The 23,954-nt window shown below is 36.8% G+C and overlaps 1 protein-coding gene across 1 annotated transcript in view; it reads right to left on the bottom strand.

The window, feature by feature from the left end:
• Window positions 1–3,414: 3,414 nt before the first annotated feature.
• Window positions 3,415–23,954, bottom strand: part of ninaC (STKc_myosinIII_N_like and MYSc_Myo21 domain-containing protein ninaC) — a 93,762-nt gene continuing 73,222 nt past the window's right edge. The window contains exons 26-33 of the mRNA XM_067113540.1: window positions 20,854–20,916; window positions 20,177–20,254; window positions 19,416–19,546; window positions 14,599–14,801; window positions 14,180–14,382; window positions 11,544–11,748; window positions 9,599–9,737; window positions 3,415–3,585 (exon numbers count right to left, since the gene is read on the bottom strand). Of these exons, the coding sequence (XP_066969641.1) occupies window positions 3,454–3,585; window positions 9,599–9,737; window positions 11,544–11,748; window positions 14,180–14,382; window positions 14,599–14,801; window positions 19,416–19,546; window positions 20,177–20,254; window positions 20,854–20,916 (1,154 nt within the window). The 3' untranslated portion in view covers window positions 3,415–3,453. The remainder of the gene's footprint in view (window positions 3,586–9,598; window positions 9,738–11,543; window positions 11,749–14,179; window positions 14,383–14,598; window positions 14,802–19,415; window positions 19,547–20,176; window positions 20,255–20,853; window positions 20,917–23,954) is intronic.

The raw sequence follows: 23,954 nt of genomic DNA, 5'->3' as shown, positions 1-23,954 counted from the left end.
ATGGAATAATCCCACAGGGACCACTGACTTGAAATTCAAGCTTTCAAAGAATGTGGTGCTCATTACGAAGTAAGAGAAGGTAAAGGGAAATACATTGAAAAGATCTCACTTATTAAAAAGGAAAAAAATAAATAGATACAGATGCATTAAAATGCAAGGAGCATAGCATGAGGGTAGTGATGCATTGCACCTTTGCTTGAACTTTTGAAGTTCCAATTGCACGACATTGACGAAAGAAACCGTCCGTCGATGGTCCCTCTAGACCTTGACCTTGGTCCAGGCCATAACTTCTAGTATTAGGAAACAGAAACCTACCACTACGAACAACTTCATCTAAAAGAGATAAATCTCTGGCAGTAGACATCCACACCGGGGAACAGTATTCTAGTAAAGGAAGCACAAATGGCTTAAAACAGGTTGCACTGATTTTATCAGTTATAAATTTTGGCAATTACAGCTATTGCGTCGTACAAACTTACTGAAAGTTTAAATGGAATAATACTTCTGTTGAAGTAATCCTCGTGTATATCTGTGGCCGAAGGCGTGAAAATCACCGTCTTTCTTTTTCTGTCAGTATAAGTGTCCTTTGTTGTCTGGAGATCTGAATTGCTAATAACTTAATGCAAGAACATCGGGCGAGGTAGAATAGGTTTAAGTTCTTAGAACCTGTCAATCAGGTAAAATGAATGAATTTGCATGAAAAAATATTACGCTTAGTTCTTGGACTCTAAACCGTTAAGTAATCATGTAATGGCGATTTTTCTCTAACTACTGCTACTCAGATATATCAGGATTTCAAAAACTATACCAGACGCCTTCCGTTCTTCCATACTTTGTTTCCTGGTGCTTTAATTCAGAAAGATTTTGACTTTTCACGATCTGTATTGAGCGAAATCGGAGAAATGCATTAATGCTGAATCAGTCTATTGAAAAATGAACGAGGTGTATCCTCGACTACAGATATTCACGGCACGTAGCATGATGTGCCATGTAAATATTACATTACTTAATGGGTTAAATTCATTAATGCTTAAGCTTATTCCCTTTCTTTAAAGATACGTACGTTTTCATATTAAATTATTCAGAACAGCACAGTATTTCATCACGAATATTAAATTATTACGAAAGGCACTCTTTATATTATCACGAATAACGTCGCTCCCGAGGGATTATTTAAACCAACGATACCAGCAAGGCTGTAAATCAGGGTCCGTCCTCATGCCGCCTTTTCAACGTGGTGACTCCAGTTAAGCTGAAATTTAATTGCAAAACTTACCACGCGATCGTGACCTGAAGAAGGTTGATTTTGGAGAAGCCAGCCTCTATAAAGCCACACTACCACCGTCCTACCGAACTTATAGTAATCTGAACGTCACAGTACAGAGTGCCTTTTAAGCCTGTGATCACGAGTCCAAGAAGAGAAACCTGCTAGGAATGAAGGCAAGGAGAGTAAAATGATGGTGAGAAACTGGTGTCATTGGCTGTCGTGATCGACGTCCAAGGGAAGACAAGATACAACGCGTGGTTTCTAAGTTCAATTTAACTTTTATTCTCTCTCACAGCAAATAGGATAGTCATTTTTTATTTGCACTGGTGCATTTTCGGCCACTCAGCACTTAAGACAGAGAAAAGAGGGAGTTCGAGTGGTTGGACAGCAAGATGAATGGATCTAAAAATAGAGATGAGGTACAGGGATCTAAAGGTGGAGGTGGGAAAAACTCCACAGCTGCGCTGGAAATAATACTTAAGAGAGGTTGGACAGCAAGACTGAAGAAAGGCAACGGGAATGGAAGTAATGTAAGAGGCTAAAAAGTGGGTGCAGCCTTGGGCAGAAGGGACGCTGCAAACGCCCTTTAGTAATGCCTAGTGTGCAACGTAAGGTGCACTGACCGCACTACTCCTCCTACGGGGTATACTGAAGGATAGTGACAGAAAACATCATGAATAAAGGAATATGCAATTTAAAAGTAAATTCTAGTACGATGAAAATATGAACTGCCTATTGACAAGTGAAACATTGTTCCTTTTACTATGTAAAACCAGCCACGACCAAGTGAAGAACAAATAATTTGTAATGATAGCTAAAATGTGTGTTGGAAATAATGTGGCTAAACATGAGTAAGTAGAGCATTACAATCCCATAACGTAGTTCTTAGTAACTGAAAGGTATAATAAAATTCCACACGTAGATTCTTATCATCATATATTAAGTACTTTATATTTCATAATCATTTTCAAAGGAACAGCTTCAACTGATAATCTTGCAAATAACTTATATTAGGCTGGTATTATGGCCAGAGAACAACAGCTTCCAAATTATCCGTTACTTCTAAATACATTTAAAAAGTCTTGCAGTTTGTTAGCTGAAGAGAAACAGAACTTTTTATCTCATCCAGATGAAATTTTGGTCTAAAACATTTAATATGTTCCTGTCGCTCCTTTTTAATCTAAACAGTTACCAAGACACTTCCTGTTTAAATGAATTTATCTATAATTTCTTTTTTTTAATACAATTCACGTAAAAACTTTATCAACAGCAATAAAACTTCCATCAATTACTTTCTCCTGCAACAGAAGCAACATGGAATGACTCTAAACCTTAGTACAATTTTTTTTCTCGCGCTGGAATAACATTCAGTTCACCTGAGAAATTATTCCAACAGAACCCCTGTACAACTGATGCCTTTGTTAATGAATATTTGTTTCAAATGTGCACAACACATAGCAATGTAAAATGCATATCATACCTAATTTGAAGTATATGAAATATGTTTATAATCTAATCTACAACTACACAAATGAAATATACTGAGCTTGGTATAGTCCATATAATGAATTTCAATAAAGGAAAACCTCAATTCATCTATGAGCAGTACTATTTTTTCAGAAAAGCACAGGTAACTTATACCTAATGCAGTCATGGAAAATTTTAAACATAAGGTCGACATTACAGCTGGTCAATATTCTATATAAATATACAATATGTGTGAAAATGTTTTTAATCTAGGAAGAACATGTTTCTATATTTTACATGCGATGAAAAAACAGAAACCAAGATATTCATGCATTTAAGCCCTGTTCCATAATTTTCATTCTCAGTAAAATATAAATACAGAATATATCATCTTGGAAGAATCATTTGCATCATTTACAACTGCATGGTTTTATTTGTTTCTTCATCAAAGGACAATACTGGAGCCTATACTCGTCACAGGAAAATTCCCCTTCGAAAAAATATCGATATCAGTAGCGCCTAGATGTCTTTGCTGTAGCAAACCATAAACAAAAATATGGTACCTAGATTCACATCCTACTGCTTATCTCATCTCTGAGGGACTCTTGTCCTTACAGATATCATCATCTGCTATTTTTTATTTTGATGTGCAAGTGACACATTGTAGTTTTCTTTCTCCATTTGGGTACGCAGCCTGAAAGATGGAAATCGGCGCCTTCTTACAACATGGCTTCCTCCGTTTCCTCGGTGAAGGTTGGAGTTACATTTCCACCGTTGTAATAGTCTCCTCCTCCTCCTCCCTCCCCTCTCTTCATGCTCTGGCGGGAATGGCTCGTTTTGCGGAGCATGCCCTGGAAATACGCCATCGTCAGAAACAAAAGTATGGCCCGAGACTTCAGATTACTCCAGATAATCTCGCATTAAAATGGGAGATACAATATTATGCCAAGTAGAAAAGAAAATAGTGATAAGTATATAAAAATTAAAATAATTTTTTCTTGTTTTTACGAACATTAACCTCATATAAAAATGAATTTTCTAGTGACTGAAAGTTAAATGGAAAGAGAAATTCAATAAAAGTTTATTTTTGGAATATCCACATTGCTTAGATTAAGCCATGGTTTATAAGAGCAACCATACTGCAACTTAAAAGTCTGTGCATGCATGCGCACAAACAAGCTTTATAACCCCTACACACAGTGTCCTGTCCAGTACCTCTTCTACACTATCTAACCAGCAATTTATGAGTCTTCCTCCTCCTAAGCCTTGCATGTCTGTATAATCTTTTTGCTTGTCGTTCTCAATTCTCTCTACATAACCAAACCACCTCAAAATGATGATCTGCTTTATCAACAATGCAGACCTCTTTTCCACAACGCATCTCCACATTTCTCTCCATATCAGTCCGTCTTGCTCCATTTATGCTATACAAAAAGAATCTATCTTCCATTTTTCTTTCCACATTTAATATCCACACTTCATTTCAGTAAGAGATCTGACTCAACAATTCTTCATACACTCCAACATTAGCTTCCAAATCTTTTACCTACACTCTGCTGCCCTCCATACTTCATTTGTCATACCCATATGCCTCTATGAGTCAACAATTTCCATTCTTATGCAGTTCCCATCAATATTCTTTATTCCACTTCCTAGTATTCATTTACCATCACAACCTTACTCCGGGTAACATTCTCTTTCAGTTTTCTCCTCTTATAAACATATTCAAATAATAAGCTAGGCAGATCCTCTTTATTATTCCCACTTATATCATCTCCAAACAGCCACTACACACTATACACGACCGATTTTTTTATCCCATAATTTTGCGCTTTTATCTCCTGTCCTTTGTCTATGACCCCTCCCACCACTCCGCCTATAAATAGCACATGGCAGTACCTACCATTGTCTCACACAAAGGTTGCACCTAACTGTCTACATGTTCTAACATACACGTTGATTTCATCATGAAAACTTTTGATCATTCTCACCTAATGGCATTTTACCCCCTACATACAGAGTGCCCTCCACTCTACATCTCTAAGGGCTTTTTCTGGTCCACGTACAGCTTTTTCACTTTACCCCGAATTTCTCAAAAACTATTTCATACCAAGTGCTTAATGTACACGCCTTCTTTACTGTCTACGCTAGCATAGTTCTTCGCGTATCAATCCTGTTATGTGTTTTACTTCCTCAATCAAAATCGTATCATACACCCTCCCTGGTATACTAGGTGATGTTATATCCCTTATTTCTTAGTCACCTTTATTACTTTCACTTTAATAAAAATGAGCAATTCTTCTTCTTAACCATCCCTTTGAAACCTTTCACATCATCCTCACAAACATAACTTACATACCAAGGTCAACCAGTCAATAACCTTTAACCGCCGTACACTACACCTCACTTGTATGTAATCCCACCAATTCTTGACATCTTTTCATTCTTTAACCTCTAACATTTTCCAGTCGTGCACTCCTCAAAATACTTTCTCCTGTCAAAGAGCTGAATTCTCTTACATCCTGAGATCCATTTGTTCAAGAACCTTTTCCATAAAAAGGAGCTCCTCTTTCTCCAGATTTTATCTGTTTAGTTTTATCAAAAAATTTTTAACATAGCCAACGTTTTTCACTCACTCCGACTAGGCCATCTGATCCACACTCATGCATATTGTTACATGATCCTCAGTTGTTTTGTAACTTTACTTTAACCTGTCTCCTGTTCTCCTTTTCTAATCCTTTCATTCCACCACTTGCTTTTATACCATCTTTGTACTCTCAATAATCATCAACACGCTTGGCTGATTCCCTTCTCCATCACTGAATTCTGCATGATCCTCCAACACTAATTCCATTTGTGTCTGTTTATTTCTAATTAGCTTTTTTCATTCTTCTCTCTCTTTCTCTCTCTCTTTCACACACACACACACACACGCATACATACACACACATGCATATACTGTATAATTCCATGGCGTGCTGTAGAAGTTCACTATACTGAAGCATATACTATACCTGTGTACAAACATATAATCTCAGAACTTGGGAGAGAAGCAAGGAGCAGCAAATAATCCCCTAAAAACCATAAAATATTTAACTAACAATATTATACAGAGAAAGCCTTGCAAAAGGAAAGAAAGTTATTTGAAGAGATATTTTAGTTCGTTGTAGGCAACTGAAGAAAAATTAAAGTTTTACAGTTAAAGCATTGTCATTTCATGCCCATAAGAAAAACCTTAAGCCTAAGCCTACGACATGGAAAGCAGCCGCAGATATCTGAAACAAAATAGACTCTTGTCACATGCAATAATGTTTCAGCCACTGCAGAAAGCAGCCAGCATACAAAGTTGGCGCGTCATAAAAGCGCTTTTTTTTCACAGATGTCAAACCTGAAAATCTGATGGAGCGCCTTCTTCCCCGCCATCTCTTTTGGCGAGCTCCTGTAGTTCTTTTACCGCCGGCGAAACCTAAGAATGATTCTCTCTTTGATACACATGGAAGAAAAACCGCCGTTCGTGTTATGTGCATATTTTTTGCCACTTTTATATACATATACCCCTTAAATATTGTCAAAAATTTTCGACTGGAAATCTCAGAAAGTGTTCTGAATCTGTTGTATTTTTTAAAATGAGTAAATTTAATCATCAAATACATTGTTATCCATTTGTTTCTCTCTGATAGATTTATAGGAGAAAAAAGTACGATTTGATTAAATTACCCCTTCTGAAAACATGGCCTTACTTAGGCCTACCCCTGTTACCTGAAAACTGGACTCGCGTCTACATCTGACTGATATTTTCAATTTACAATTTTTTAAATCCAAGTTAAACAAACTATAGGAAACTCATTAACTTAGAATTAACAATGAATTATTTTTAAATTGATATTTAAGTGATATTTTTCATGACATTTAATAAATTAATAATAATGTGCTGACTTACGAACCCTGCTTTAGCAATGAGTATGTTAGCTCAACCCTTCTGATTGATTTTCCCTGTAAGTAGAGTGTAGTTTGGTTGGAGAGATGTACAGTTCACTCTCTTGCCCTTGAATTGGTAGTCCATGTCGGTGCAAAACTTTGGTATCCGATTAGGAACTTCGCTGGCTTTCATTAAAGGTTGCTCTTTTGGATGACTCAAAATAATTAAAGAGGCTTACTTTCCGTGAGTCACACCCTCTCACTCCTCTCCCTAATGACGCTTTCCACAACGTCTTCTCTCTTTTGTCTCGTGCGAAGCTAGACTCATACATGAAGTTTTTATTCTCCTCTGCAATTCCGGTTGTTAGATTACCAGTAAATGTATGCACTTATTAGCTGTTGTACGTCCTTTTAGAGGACGTCGTCAAAAAAAACTTTTTTGAAAGCTACAAACATAGTTCAGTTCAGAATGTGAATCTGTACAGATGATGTAGCTGTCCAAGACTTTCATGATGAATGCGAAGCACTCTCTCATTCTCTTTTTTTGCATTCATCACAAGTCGAACATTTGTGGACTCCACGATGAATGAAAAGAATCACTCTGCCATAAAAATGTCATCGCTGATCTCAAGTTCGCTTCCGTTTCGCTGAGTCTATAACAACACCAATTCATCGCCTTCGTCTCTGGGTAAACCAAGTCATTAAACAAAAATGCCAATCAGATGCGGTTAATCTAGGCTTCAGGTCACAGAGAGAAGTTTATCGTTTTCGATACAATTAGCTATCGAAGACGTTAGTGTGGTTTGTACTATAGAAATGTACGTAGATTCAGTAATGTGTTTTTAGATGTACTGTACTTAGAATGAATATCTTTACTCTTATCTACAGTAATCAATTTAGAAAGTAAGAAACAGAAGAAATTTGGGTTAATGAATCCGATTTATTATATATATATATATATATATATATATATATATACATATATATATATATATATATATATATATATATATATATATAATATATGTATATATATATATATGTGTGTGTAAGCATATATATTTGCATATACATATGTGTGTGTATATACATACATACATACATACATACATACATACATATATATATATATATATATATATATATATATAATATATATATATATATATATATATATATATATATATATATATATATATATATATATATATATATATATATATATATATATATATATAGAGAGAGAGAGAGAGAGAGAGAGAGAAACCGTAACAAAGAAGGTATTAAGGCATTTTTGTTTGACCTACAATGAATATCCATTGAATGTTCGCACCTTAGCTACATTAAACTAAGATTCCAAAAACACTCTGAGATTTCAGGAGAAGGATAACTGAAAGATACCCGACCAACCTGCCGCGGTTCACATGGGGTACTAGGGGCACTTGGGGTACTTGGGGCACTAGGGGCACTGCGAGGCTTTGCACCACCTTTGTCCCCGAACTTTCGTGCAGTTTCCTAATAATAATAATAATAACAATAAAAAATACAGTTAAAACTGCGGACATGTAGAACTTGAAGCGACGGAAACAGTGTTTATGCAACCTTGGCGAAAACACCATCGTGTCGACGTAAGCTTATTCACTCAATAAGGTGAACAAAGACAGTCCACACTTAAAGTTGGGAACCTGAAAGGATTCTGTTCAGAATACCGAATTTATGGATTCATTGTCTATAATATATTATCGGTGACAAAAAATTATGCTGCTGTTAAAGCTACCGAAGTATTAGCTTTGATTGATAGAATTAATTTTTACACGAAGCATTAGATTTACTAAAAGGTAAACAGCCCTAGAGCTTCACTTATCATCATCCTACTTACCCATCCTGAAAATAAAAGGATTAATAATATAGAAGGATACATCAAGCATGGGAATATCTTATATGCCAAAAAGGAGAAAACTATGTATATGATACTTCGCTCATTTTCATCCTATTTTACACTTCCTGAATGTAAGAGGACGAATTTGTTAACATGATGCACACCGAAAGGGTATGACTCGAATGAAATACCAAATAAGGGCTGATTGAACAAGTCAGTTTGCCTAAACAAAGAATAACTTAAGTGGGAGAAATAAAGAGAAGAGAATCCTGGAAAAGTAGCAAAAAGGATTTTAAATTATTATCTTGTATAAGTTAGGACGCGTCCACGCGGGTGCTCAAACGCAGGCTTGCAACATGTAAGCAACATGTTACCGGATAAGCTGCTAACATGCTGTGAACTGTTCTGTTTATGGTAATAATGGGAGCAGCGGTTGCGAACATGTTTGATGCTCCGGAGTGGACGAGACAGAGTGCGGAAGCGAGTAGCGCGCCCATGGTCTATGGTCGCGCCATCGCTGCTGTGAACATGTTTGCAACATTACTGACGCATGTTTCCAAACAACTGTCTATATACTGTGGCAAATATGCACCAAAGCATGCTAAAATCAGTGTTCACAACAGATGTTTGAGCAGCACCCGTGTGGACGCGCCCTAAGACAAAACTATTATAACTTGGAAGGGGCGTAAAAAATATTACTTAAGATAAGATTTACAGAGAAGGTAAAAGATGAAATTTACAAACTTTACAAAACAATTTAAACGTGGAAGAAACAATGAAATTTACGAAAAAGTTTATACATAAATTTGTGTATACAGGGCAAAGGAAGGGTAGCGCATAATTAGAAATAATTTACAGTTTACAAAAATGTGAAATTGCAATTTACAAAAGAGGTTATTCACCAATTAATTTGCACAAGTTGGATAAATCAAGAAAGAAGGACGCCAATAAATGAGACAAAACAAAAAAAAAATTGAACACTGCTCATTGATACACACGAGACAGATTGACGGGAGAAGGGTTAACCAGAAATGAAAAGATATCGACAAAGGAGAAGCCCAACAGACCTGGAAATTGAATGCCCCTTCATCTGAAGCTGCTCCTGCGGCTCTGGCTTCCATTTCCAGAATGGCAGACCGATTCGTCTTTCGCAAGTGCTTGCGGAAATCATGGGTGCCCTGGGAATCGTCGTCGTAGTTGCTGTCACTGCAAAGAAAGGAAGAACGTACGCTGGGTGTTGCACATGAATGAAAAGAGAAGTCACTTTTATAAGTCATATCTATCATAATTATTCATTAGTGGCTCAAACATTCTCAATTTCAAATCTTCACAAGGAATTAATAAAAGAGAAATTTCGCTCATAAAGAATATTTGACTAGGGTATGAAATGAAGAGCACTTTTCTTATATAAAAAAATATATGGGAAATAAATAACAGATTGGAGACTTCTAATTTATTTTGGTCTTCATTTCATGCTAAAGGAACCAAGACAAGTTAAAAGTTTCAACTTAACCCTGGTTTGTGCTTGGAGAGAACGATGATATGGGTGATTTTGAGTTACCGAGAGTGATTTGGCGACGGAAACTAATAGCTACACCTCTAGGTTTTTTTTTTTTAAGTTGTATTTTTAAAATGTATCAATGAATGTTCTCTCCACTGACCAGAGAAATTTCCTTGAATAAGGGAAGAACGAAGGATTAGAGACAAACAGCAAAATGAAGTGACTATAACAGCTTGAATCGTAACATATGTCAGGAGAGTCAAGTTAGGCATACGCAAAGTGCAGTACTAGATAAAAAAAATCTGAATCTCCAGCAGATGAGAAAAAAAGAAGTAAAGAGGTGAAAAAAATAAATGGCAAAACATCTATGACTGGAGCATGTAAAACCTTATATCATTTAATTTTAACAACTCCAAGCTAGAAGAAACTGACTAGAACTCCAGAGTTTTGTTACAAACTTAATACACGAGTCAACTACTTAAGAACAAACTGGGGAACAATATTCAAAACATGATGGCAAAATAAAGAAAGAAAAACATTTCCTCCTGATAAGACGCTTCACCAAAAATCTTGAGAGACTTTCTAAATACTGTGTACAATTTTTTGTGCAGCTAGAGCGTAGACTGGATGTTTCTCACTAGTCAATTTGCAGTCAAGAATGAAACAGAAATCCAAATGCACATGCCGACGCCGTTAAAGACGCACTGTTAATAAAAAGATCACAAGAATGAATAAATGCAGGCACTGGGATACTTTCAGCCATTCAGAGCGTGTTGTTAACACAGTAAAAAAAAAAAAAAGGAAGTTGGAGTAGTTGGACAGCAAGATGAAAGATACAGAAAACCAATGGATTTAGAAGTGAAATTGGGGACAACACCACAATTACACTAAGTGGTTGGACAACAAGACGGAGGAAAGGAAACGGGTAAGGAGGTAAAGGTTAAAAGGTGGCCACAGCTAAAGAGCCGAAGGGACGCTGCGCACACCTTTTAGTAATGCCTGCAGTGCACCACGAGAGGTGCATGGACGGAACTGACCCGTACATTTCAATTTCATTCCTGTAATTTGCATCAAGAACGAATTTTAGGTAAAACAGTTATAAAATTCTGTAACCACAGGTCTCCATTCTAGGAATAAACAACAAGTTTGTTTTCAAAGCCATACCACATATTAGCTTATAAAATAGAAATAGTAGTGCGCCAAGAACTTTACCATGAGGAACACCCGAGATTATATTCCTATAGACATTACCACCCACCAATAACTACAGCGCCTGAAATAGCCCAACATGCCGTATAAAACTTAAAAACATATATATCATAAACGGGTCACAAACGGCTCCAGCAGAAACAAGAACGACTCAAACTTTCTGGGACTTCCACCTTCCCCTGCCATTCCTATACTTAAAAGACAGAGGTATCTAAACATTTTGTGAAAAACTCATTGCCATGACCAGTGGAGTTTTAGATAGTTTCCTGTCCTGAAAAAAGATATAAGGGGTCACAACCAACCTGTAACCATTGTGTTGTTGTCTGTCATTCCAGGAGTTGACCACTACAGGCGCCTTTGGAGCTGTAGGTTTCAGGTAGGACTGAGTCGGGGCGTAGTTCGATTTGGCGCCAGCGAACTTGTTGTAGGTCGGGGCTACACGAGGCGTACTGCTGCCGGCAAATCTGTTATATGAGCTGGATCCTGTGGCAGGCTCGTTGTAATCCGCTGTAAAAGAAATACACATTGGGTTTAATCTTATCCGGAGACTGAATTTGACTGTGGGGGTGTTGTGTGGAATACGAGCTAATTCAATTGAGACATGAAACATTGATATTTCCTTGTCGCTAACCCAGTTCACAGGTTACGTTATGGCAGTCCTGTGACTGACTTGAGCTACGTCACTTCTAAATAAGGTTTCTAAGGGCCTGTTATCAACTAATGACCAAAGCCAGAAACATCCAGGGCATAAATGAAAAGAGGGGAAAACAAGGAATCTAACATGTAGATGATTTCCTAACACATACTGTATATATTGCTGAAGCAAGTATATTTTTCTCTTATCTTCACAGGAAATAAGAAGAGAATGTGTTAAGCCGAAATAATTGATTTAAGGAAGCACTTCCTGCATTTGACTGATTGATTTATAGATTTTAGTCATAGATGCCAAGCACTGGGGCAACTAAGGCCATTCAGCGTTGAAACAGAAATTGACAGTAAAAGTTTGAAAGGTATAACAGGAGGAAAACCTCGTAGTTGCACTATGAATCAACTGTTAGGAGAGAATATGAACGGAGGTACAGTAAAAGGAATGAAAGCAGTTGCAGCTAGGGACCGAAGGGACGCTGCAAAGACCTTCAAGTAATGCCGACACTGCACCGCATAATTCCTGCATTTGAAATTTTACGAAAGACTTTACTGGAAAGTTGCCGATTACTGTAAGAGACTCGATTCTTCTGACAATATATACGATATACACAGTTACCGTGAGATGACATTCACCTTGTTATCCTTCTCTGACAATTGCTTCAACTTCCATTCTTATTTTTTACTGATGTCAGCAATACCTCAAAATATGTATTGTGACAGGAATGACATTATATCAAATAAGTATACATTTAATTCATCCAGAGTTTAATTATGAATACTTTCAGAGAACGACGTAACTACCGCCGTATATTTATATTTTTCACCACGGTTCTTTTTTCCAGTACAAATATTCACCTGTCATTCGTTTAGCCAACCTTATCAAATTTCTTTGCTGACATGTTTCGTAAAAACCTCACATGCCTCTCTTCTGCCTCTTACTGAAGGTCAGATGCTTTTCCATTTTTGCTGTTTCCCGTTTCAGTTGGTGATACAAATGGGAATTAGGTACTACCTGGATACCTTTTTGAATGATGCAACAAAATCATGAAGATTTCTGTAAATGAATGCATTAAAGTTTCTAAAAACCAACTTAAATAATTTCTGTCAGGCATCTTTTTTTTTATAGAATTATATGAACAACAGTCTAGGACATTTCTGTGAATTTATATTTCATAATGTTGTGATACCAAATAAAAAAAAACTATAAAAACTGAATCAAGCAAACAATCTTCGAAATGAACTATAAAACATTGGTTCAATTAATTTTTTCTTAAAGTTCTGTAACATTTGTTTTAAAAAAACAGCAACACTGACACCTAGAAAGATATTGTGGAGGAACTTCTAAGATACAGACTTTAATCACGAGTGGAAATTTTACCTTCGTTAAATTAACGAGGGCGGACCGACGTTATGTATATACCTGCGTCTGTTAGAAGGATAGCTGAAAATTTCATTGTAGGGTTCTAGGTGATTTTTTTGGGGGGAAGTGGGAATGTAGGGGGCGCTGAGCTGGAATAGGTCTTCCGTCATTCAGTGTTGACAGGAAAACAGAGTAAGAGGTTTAAAAGGTGTAACAGGTGGAAAACTTCACAGCTGCACTATGAAACTTTATTAGAAGAGAGTGGAAAGTAAGATGGAAGAAAGAATATGAATGGAGGCACAGTAAAAGGAATGAAAGGGGTTGCAGCTAGTGGTCGAAGGGACGCTACAAATAACCTTAGGTAATGCCTACAGTGCACGCGCGAGGTGCACTGACGGCACCACACCACTACGGGCCAGCCTTGAAATGGATCCATGATTTTGTTCATATTGCTGAAATTGCGAGACGGATCTACTTGCTCTGCTTTTTTGAAAAGAATGACGGTACAGCATCACTTCTTATATCATGGACCTGAGAACTGTATTTTGATTGCAGAATAATATATCCCTTTACCGTTAGCAGAAGACACGAGTTGACCACTCCCTGAGTGTTTTCTAGCTTTAAAGCTCGTTGGAGCGGTTCGTTCATTCATACCTGTCATTTCAAATTGTCATCTTGAAAACCCTCTGCTTAATGGTCAACGTAGCAGATCAACATTAACGATCCATAGAGCATTCCCTTTATTGACTCCTGATGAGCAAAATTTCTAAGGTAGTGCGACGGAAAACCTGCTGATTTTGCAAAGTTCTTTTTTATTATTTTCCCTTTCAGGTAAAACACCCAGAGATTTTCCCATAGTTTCTGACGCACGATGTCTTTTGCACAGCAACAGACTCGCTCATAAAATATCATCTTCATCTCGATACTAACCATTAGTTCCGCCTTGGTTGAACATGGCTGTTCTTGACCGTACATCCATTGGGGTGTACCCAGTGTCCCTCGCTCCTCCGGCTCCTCCGGCTCCTCCCCTTCCAGGCTGAGACCCTTCATCAATACCCATGTTGGCGGAGCGGGCAGCAGACGCTCGGGATTTGAAGGGGGCCTCCCAGTCGTCATCCTGTTGCCGACCTTTCCTGAAATGAGTACAGAATATGATGCTGTAAAGCATATTCAAACAAAGGAAGTGTATCAACTTCTAGGATATTCCGTACTTTAGGAATAATATGTCCCTTCTGGAGGGGAGTTAGACAGGTTTTGTACTACCTTTTTTCCACCTAATTTTGTACGGGAAATTCAATACGGTATCGGAGGCGGAATCTCAAAACAAAGCCGTGTTCTGGTGGACTTACTTGGCTCTACTCGGATCGCAGAGGAAGGTGGTGTCGAAGTACGCCGTGATCATGTGGTCGAGGGCCAGTTTCGGTTGGGGAGCCGCTGCCCGAGATATGATTGTTTTGTGGGAACCCACGGCCTCGTTGCGAACTTTGGCAAGTTCCATTGTGTAATTGAGCCGCTGCATTTTTGCTTGGAGTTCTTGGCTGTACAGATGAACCTGTATACAAATTGATGAGGTGAAAAGAGTGAATGATGAGCATTCATTATCGGAAAAGGATAATCCTAAGTAGTGCATTGTGCATTTTGTAAAACAGGGATGTCGACAAATGAAGGAATCAACAAAAAAATTGTCACGGACATACATTATGAGCTATGTCATTACATAAGCAAAACATCTTGAAGTAAACGTGTATCTGTGTAAGTACGCATGGTTATGCAATGTTCCGCAAATGTCAGCTTTATTTTCCTAAGAAATTCATTGTTTGAACGCCAGAGACCATGAGTGCATTTAATTTAACGTACGGTTACCTAATGAGCAGACACTACTCATGTCTTTTCTCTCTCTCTCTCTTTAGCTGTAACAGCCTGAGAGAAGCATAAATATGAAGCATGGTCGTGTGACTTTCACTACGTATGAAAATATATGTTATTCCTTCTTTTGGAGCTAAGTGCATGTTCACTCATGTATTCTTTGCCTTTGGATATACCGTACCAAGTCTGTTTAACACAGACTGCATAATTTAATCAATATCTTTCTTTTTCTTTTGACTACGCACTTTACTCGCTGACTGTGGGACTTAGGAATGTAGCAAGTCCTTAAATTTAAACGAATCCGTCAGCTCGTGCTAATTATCAAAAGCAATCTTATATTTCTAACCAAGTTCCCAGGGAAAGGGGCTTCGACAAACTCTTTTATAAGGAAAACTTGGGTAATTTTAGACCTGTCATGAAACACTTGGCATGGCATAGTGTTCTTTTAGTCTCTCGACAATAATTCTAATATCGTAGTCAACATCACGCTGCTTTTATTACGTCAACTAACATAGCGACTCTTCACTGGCCGAGTGGTGTTTTCTATGGCCTCCCTAGAGGTTAGATTGGGCCACTAATTTGAATCAAATCAATCTGGACTCAGGGTTTTCTTTCGTTCTCAAAGCCCCGAACAGTATTTACAGGTTTCATAGGCTCTCTGTAGGTGTTCTTTGTATTTTCCTACCAGTAATCCTTTGGGCGTCATGACTGAAATATTCTGTACAACACCTGTCCTTCTAAAGAGACCTTTCTTCGTAAAATAGCGTGAAAATCCTTTCATTAAAGGATTTTTTTTTTTTTTGCTTTTTTCTTGATTTTGGTACGTGGTCCCGAAGATCTATTTTCACATGTCGAAGCTTTGATTTTGTCAATTCGTTGTTGAACACGTTCCTAGAATGTGTGGGTCTCGTCTAGTTGGAATCTCAGATTGCCCACCCAAGTTTTGCGGTAAGAACCAGCACAGTTAAATAAGACAAAATTTTCAGTTGAATAATACACGTGTACAGTTCGTCCGGTTTATTATTTCTAACTAGGTATCTTTCTTATTTGTGTCCTGCATTAATTTATTCCTCAAATGTCAGTATTTCGCATTTAATTTCCCAGCGATATCAACCTATAAGCCTTTATGATTCGTCTCCTATTTCTATAGTACTTTTTCACTAAGTTCCAATATACTACTGTTTCTAATATATTCTAGTGTGCGTCTTCGATACCTTTATCCCAGGATCTAAATCCGAATATTTCGACTGTGAATATATTGTTTCAGGCAGATTCTCTTCACAACATATCTTATTGTTATTCCTTGCAACGACATTTATTTTTTTTAGCTCAGTTGTCACTTGCTTCCCAAGTGGTAACTTTTTTTTTGGCCTACATTTGGAATCGGTTGAATTACGGTGACCTTGAGAGCTACTCAGCTTCCTGATGAATCCAAAGGATGCTCGCAGTAATCTCTTTTAACCTTAGAGTCATAACAGTCCAAAGTATACAAATATTTCATCAGTTTTATAAGACCAAAATCTGGCTCCCCGAAAGCAAAATACACTTATTGCCTTAAGGAAACTGACCATCGAGAAACTTATCTGTATTTCTTTCTTTAGGGCATTAGTTTTCATCCTTTATAAAATGTCGTAAGCATTTTATGTCACCATATACATTACTAGAGTTCATTTTATATATATATATATATATATATATATATATATATATATATATATATATATATATATATATATATATATATATATAATATATAAATCAATCATTATGTAAAATGAAAACTGATCTTTATTTGCTGTATGTAGATCCCAGTGTCCCCATCTCTGCAACAAGATCACATCATCTGCACAAGAACTAAACAACAATTTCACCACACAGGAGACAAGCTACTTTTCTTGTCAATTACCCAAAAATCAAATGCATTTCATATAGTTTATAAGCTAAATAATATTCCGATCTACTTCTTATCAAAGTTTCTTGAAGTTTTAAATCTGTTTCACATTTTCGTTTGCCAAGCAAAGACCCCACCCAGTTGCTGCAATTTTTTCATACGAGTCTTATACGAGCGTGTATCCGCAAAATACATACACAGCACCTTCTCTCGGCAACTGGGTTCTGGAAAGAGATTTTTTTCCTAACAAGATTAACACCAAATACTTGTCATACGTGAGGGTAGGTTGACAGCATATCTTACTGCAATCCTCAGAAGACCTACAGGCTCTTTATGAATGATCATAAATCGCATATTTTCATTTTTATATCTGATTACAGAAAATCGAGATTGATAAGTTACGTCTATTCATCGAGACTTTGTGTTAAAGTCCCAGAATATAATATAGTTTATACAATGCACACAAGGTCTTTAACAATACAAATGTCATCTCCACTGAAAGAACTACTTTTTCAGTCAGAAAAACGTCACCTTTCGTGTATTGATGACCTACGACGAAATTCCTGGTTGACGGTGGAAAATTAGAGATGTTTCTTCCAATGTGTTTTCGTATAGTAATGATTGTTTTAGTTCCAGCTGTATATTAACACTAAGGACTTGTACTCCTAAGTGTTGAGGATGAAGCACTATGTTCACGGTATCATTTACCAACTGCTGGTTGTAAGGTGTCCATTCTGCGTTTTGTTAAAAACTGGTTTAGTATATTAGTTTTGAAAAAAAATATGGATTCTCAAATTTACATTTTCCCCAGCATTTTATGTCTTCCCTCCGTCCCTGCAATTAATTTCTATCTTTCCTAGAAAAAACTTTGAGAACTATTTCTGAAACTAAGGCTTATCCACAGCTTCCTTCTGAAACACTCAAATTTCACCGCCCTGTCAAAATACATTCCTTTCACATCATGAGAAAGTTCCCAGAAACTTACTTTCTTTTCTTTTAATGCTTCTGATAAGATTTCTCAATAGAGATCAAAATATATTTAACGGCAGTCTGATGTCCTTAGTTTGTTGTCTGGACAGTAATAAAAAAAAAAAAAAAACAGTTTACTGGGTGTTTTACTACTGTAATAACGCTTGGATCCGGTGATCTTTGCACTCCAACGGAAGGAAATTAATAACTGATGGCAGTGAACTCGAACCGGGTGTTGACAAAGCTCGGCAGCTAAGGTCGGTCAGGGTCATGGGAATGGATCAGGGGATGAGCCCGTAGAAATGAGTCCATTTTATAAAGGCTGGCTTCTTCAAATGGACTTTGAAGTTATGAGTCTAAATTCAATATGTCGAGACACCGAGTGGATAAATCGCAAGGTCGAGCAGCCAGTGATGTAATTCACAATTCAGTGCTACAGATATTCCAGAGGATTAAAGAGTTTACATTGCTCAGCTAAAACAGTTTTAAGTATAATCGAAAAGAATTCGGCTTCTTATTGACTATAGTTTGTTATAAAATTGTGGTAAAGTTTAAATCGGAAACTTCAGTGGCTAGGATTAAAGTCATGGTGTCTACATAAATGTAGCAAGAGACGCATATATATATATATATATATATATATATATATATATATATATATATATATATATATATATATATATATATATATATATGAAATTTTTTTATCATCAATTTGATTTATATACAAGATGAATATTAAATCTCAATATTCACGTTACCCCTCAGGAACATCCCCGATGGGGAATTGTCACCAGAAGGAGAATTTATAAAATTCTCACTTATAAATTCTCCTTTGGTGATAAATCCCCCATCGGGGATATTCCCGAGGTATGTGAATTTGATATTAAGCGAGATTTGCAGTTGTCAACATTGTGCATATATATATATATATATATATATATATATATATATATATATATATATGATATATATATATATATATATATATATATATATATATATATTATATATATATATATATATATCTTCTTCGTTTAACGTGCTTTTTCCCATTATTTATATGGGGTAAGCACGATGCCTTCTTTTGAGGGACTTTGATTTGGCGTTGGGGTAGACCGTAGCCTCGATCGGCTGCCCTGCCTGACATCGCTTACACCCCGGTAGCGCATGTGTAGATGTATCGTACCAAATCCCCAGCCCTTTCTCCCAGTAGCGAGAGCTGAGCGGTTGGTCGACAGTTATACATACATATATATATATATATATATATATATATATATATATATATATATATATATATATATATATATATATATATATATATATATATATATATATATTTGTGTATGTATGTATGTATATATAATGTTTATAGGAATTTTTGTATATTTGGCTCTGATTTTCACCGTATCCGAAAAATGTCGATAAAGTGCCAACCTGCTGAGAGAAGTAGATGAGCTGCTGTTGCTTATCTGCCCTGTAGATCTGCAGCTGCTGGAAGAGGGTTCGCATCTTCCACTTCCGGAAGTAATACTGCACATACCTGGCCGCCTCTCCTTCTATCGTGGCTGCAGGAGGGAGGAATGGAGGAAAAGTCACTCACCCATGAATCTGATGATTTTATTAATCGTTCATCGACAGGCGACTGACTGCTTTGTACTTTTAACTTTAGTTGTGAAATAAGAATTAGACCTGATCTGAATGGCATTAAAATTACAGGTGATTTTCCATGTTTTGAGTAAACTTTGCAAAAATCAAGTAAATCTTAGAAGGTCTTTTATCTGAGGAGACAGGATTTCTCAACAGGAAAACTGACCTCAAAAAGAACAGGTGATATTTCATACAGATGTATTAAATACGCAAAGGAGCAGTCCACTTAAGCTTCCAGAAAATTAAGCTTGGAAATAATAAGCGGTTTTCTAAAACTGAAGTCGTTTTTCAAGGGAATTTATTTATTTCTAATAAAAAAATTAGTTATTTTCTTCATCATATACGAAGCAGAAATCTTTGGTAAATAGCCGGAGCTTTGGAAAAATTGGCCGCTTCCTCAAATTGAAATAATTTTCAAAAAGAATTTCGAAAATGGAACTATCAATTTAACCCCAATTTCGTTAAAGAAGTTGGAGAATATCACCACAACAGAGAGAGAGAGAGAGAGAGAGAGAGAGAGTTTTCGGAAAATAGTGTAACTGTCTTACCTTCTCCGAACTTTTCACGGTTCTTGATTTTCTCTGCAATTTCTGGGTGTTCCTGGCGAGCTTTGAATCCGCGGAAGTCTGCAGGTGGAGGGCATTAGAACGCTACTACAAAAATAGGAAAACCGAGTTCACGGAAAAATGAAAAAAAATCAGGGGCTCTTTCCTCACAATACACTTGCATGAATTACTTATGGCCACTGTCATTTCCTCTACCCGAAACAGTTAATATAAGTTAGATGATTAAAGTTTATCTTATGAAATGAAGCTGCATAAATTTCTTATACACAAGTGTCCAGTTACAAGCTGTGCCTTAGGCTGTGGACTTGAAACTGAACGATTCACTGACAGTGAATTTGACATGTGCTTCGAGTAAAGGTAAATGAAACTAATCACATTGTTTACACCAGTTTGTAAACAAAACCAAATATACTAAACAAAATGTACTTGCCTGACTGTCCCCTCAAAAAACCTTAAAAATATTTATAAATGAAAGCAAAAAAGTCTACAAAAAAATGGTTGCACTGAAATGCTATGGCACTGATATAAATTTACTCTACATAGGTTTTTTTTCTCTACGTTTCCAAAGTTATACTGTTAGCGAATAAAAAAAGAAAAGACTTTCGCAAGCTACGACATCGTCAAAAACAAATAACTGAAAAAGCTCTGCTGCAACATACTGCTCTGAATCTTGACAGCTGCTTCGTCCTGCGTCATTTCCCTGGTGGGCCCTTTCTTTTTTTCTACAGCGCGTCAGAAGCAAGAAAGGAAGAAGAAATAAGAGAAATTCCAGAATTACTCATCCAAGGATGGACGCTAATTACTGCACAGGTGGCTGGAAAAGAGAGAGTTAAGTATATCAAGACGTCAACACATACTAGTACAGGAATAAGACACGTTCTGTGTACCTGTATTCTTCAGTGGGGAATTTGCATTGAATAAGGTTTTCGATATATTTAAACAGGAACTTTTTAATATAAATACATGGAAAAGGCCAAAAATTTATTTCAAATAAACAACACACAATAGAAAATTATTGTCAAGGACTGTAAGAAATATTGTGCATAGTGCCAAAGGTTTGTGATCTACACAATTCAACATCTTAGTATATCCATAACAAAAATTTGTAATTATTATAAATCTTGGGAAACATTTCAGAGATCACAGGATCACAGAGTGAATCACATTAAAACATTTCTAAAAATATACGAAAAGCAACCTTATGGTCTTTCATCTGACAGTTGGCAGCTCAAAAAAAAAAGCAATGCTGCATCTATTTTACACATTATTAGCATAAAGAGTCTTGAGTTCTAAAAAAAAAAAAACCTGAAAAGTATTCTTAGCTCTTGCGAGTAGCATGCACCAGTTCTAGCACTTTTTAAGAGAAAGGCCAGGCGTCCAGGAATAGACAAAATACGCTTTCAGCACAAAAAAAGAAAGAGGTTCACTAATACGATTTTTTTTGGCTGTCCATCACGCACTACGGTGCTCCAAGGGCTGAGAAGCCCTACAGCTTCAACTAAAAATAAGAAGGGGGGAAAATCTTAGCGTTCTGGCGCCTTCCCATTAATTTTGCGGAAAGAAAGTAGATTTGCTGACCTCCTTCTACAGTTCAGGATATACTACTCCAACATGCTGAGTTTCCTGAACTTCATTACAGAATAATAACAATGAGCAACAGCAAAAATAAATAAATAAATAAATGAAATAAAATAAAAAGCCTAATTCATACCGATTTAGACTAATGATAAACTTAAACATAAACACACTCTTAAATAGATATGTGTGCGTGCGTGTGAATGTGTTCGTATAATAAAGTATAATCACATACACCTATGCCCACATGAGTAGATTCTTCATTCATAATTATGAGCATAATACCCCTCAGCAACAAACGTAAAATATCAATGGCCGATTTATTGTAAAATTATTTTACTATTATGGAAGAAGAAGGAGACAGACAGACAGACAGAGAAATCTGTATCTTGAATTACAGGTTTTTACTTCAACATCCACAGATAGCCCGAGAGAGAGAGAGAGAGAGAGAGAGAGAGAGAGAGAGAGAGAGAGAGAGAGAGAGAGAGAGAGAGAGAGAGAGAGAGTCTACATCATGATTTACATTTATTTTATTTCATAATTCACGGAAAGCCGTATGTATGATACCACAGATCGAATTCAAATCAAATATTTTTTCAGAGGTGAAAAAACGAATGACAAAGTACTGACAGAAAATGGAATTAAGTAGTCTCAAAAGAGCACGGGAAAAATATCAGCGGTCACAGGGTCTGCTGAAGCCAAAGAACATAGACATCCTCCAACAATAAAATATGGTTCTCTACAAATCTCTCCTCTCATGAGAGATAAATGCTTATTCACAAGTGGAAAAGTAAATGTATTTTGATATCAATATATTTCTATCTCCACGAAAAATTTAAAAAACTTGAAAAGAATCGAAGCAACATAAATTGTAGCTCCAATCTGTGTAAGAGTTACTGGCATTGGTTGGGAACACAATATTATTCAGTACTGGCAGAAAAAATATACTTATAACTTTTAGATCGAAAAGGGACTTCATGATTGTTATCGAAAGACCAGGACAAAAAACAGACTCCTTATAATGCAAAACTGCCTGTCATTCATTGCATAAGAATTAGCTGAATAGAAAAGAATAGAATAGTGTATAATAAAATATACAATTTAAGCCATAGGACAAGGGCTAGGACCTATAAGGTCATTCAGCGTTGAAACAGAAATGGACAGTAAAAAGGTGTTAAAGGTGTAACAGGAGGAAAACCTCGCAGCTGCACTACGAATCAATTGTTAAGAGAGGGTGGAAAGTAAGATGGCTGAAAGAGATTAACGGAGGCAGTGTGTTGACGAAAGGGGGTTGCAGCTAGGGACCGAAGGGACGCTGCAAAGAACCTTTAGCAATGCCTACAGTGAAAAAATTAGCTGATAACCAACAAAACACGTATTCCCGAAAGGTAGAATGACAAAGGGAAATAAACTAAAACCTTGGGGTATAAAAATACCCATGGTCACCCTCCTTTCTCTTTCAGGTCAGTTCTTTTTCCTCGTCTTGTAAAATTATTACCTAAACGCCAACTTATTTCGCGGAATTTAGGTTATAATGACACAGGTAAAAATGTCACAGGTAAAAATGGCGCAAGCAAAAATGGCATGGTAAAAATGGCACAGGTAAAATTGTCACAGGCAAAAATAGCACGGTAAAAATGGCACAGGTAAAAATGGCACAAGTGAAAAAATACGAAAAAACAGCACAGGGGAAAAACATATTGACTCATCTACATGTTTCGCCGTGTTTAGTACTAGCCCCTCGGGGATCAAATGTCCCTAAGTGCATCTGATCCCCGAGGGGCTAGTACTAAACACGGCGAATCACATGTGATCCCCGAAGGGCTAATACTAACACGGCAAAACAATGTAAATGAATCACTGTTTCGCCGTGTTTAGTACTAGCCCCTCGGGGATCAGATGCACTTAGGGGCATGTGATCCCCGAGGGGCCAGTACTAAACACGGCGAATCACTGCAGATGAATCAATATATTTTTTCCCTTGTGCCATTTTTTCCTATTTTTTCACTTGCGCCATTCTTACCCGTGTTATTTTTACTTGTGCCATTTTTACTGTTCAGCTATTTCGAGACCAAGCGCTGTCCCCGACTCCACTGAAAGGTATCAGATTGTTTGAAACTAAAGATGATCAGCTTACTCTCTCGTCAGATTACGTTTCAAGGATTTTATTATATTATTATTATCG

Source organism: Macrobrachium rosenbergii, chromosome 12 (assembly GCF_040412425.1).
Source record: "Macrobrachium rosenbergii isolate ZJJX-2024 chromosome 12, ASM4041242v1, whole genome shotgun sequence".
NCBI classification, from domain to species: Eukaryota; Metazoa; Arthropoda; class Malacostraca; order Decapoda; family Palaemonidae; genus Macrobrachium; species Macrobrachium rosenbergii.
The sequence above is the reverse complement of the archived record's forward strand: the minus strand, read 5'-3'. Positions and strand labels throughout refer to the sequence as shown.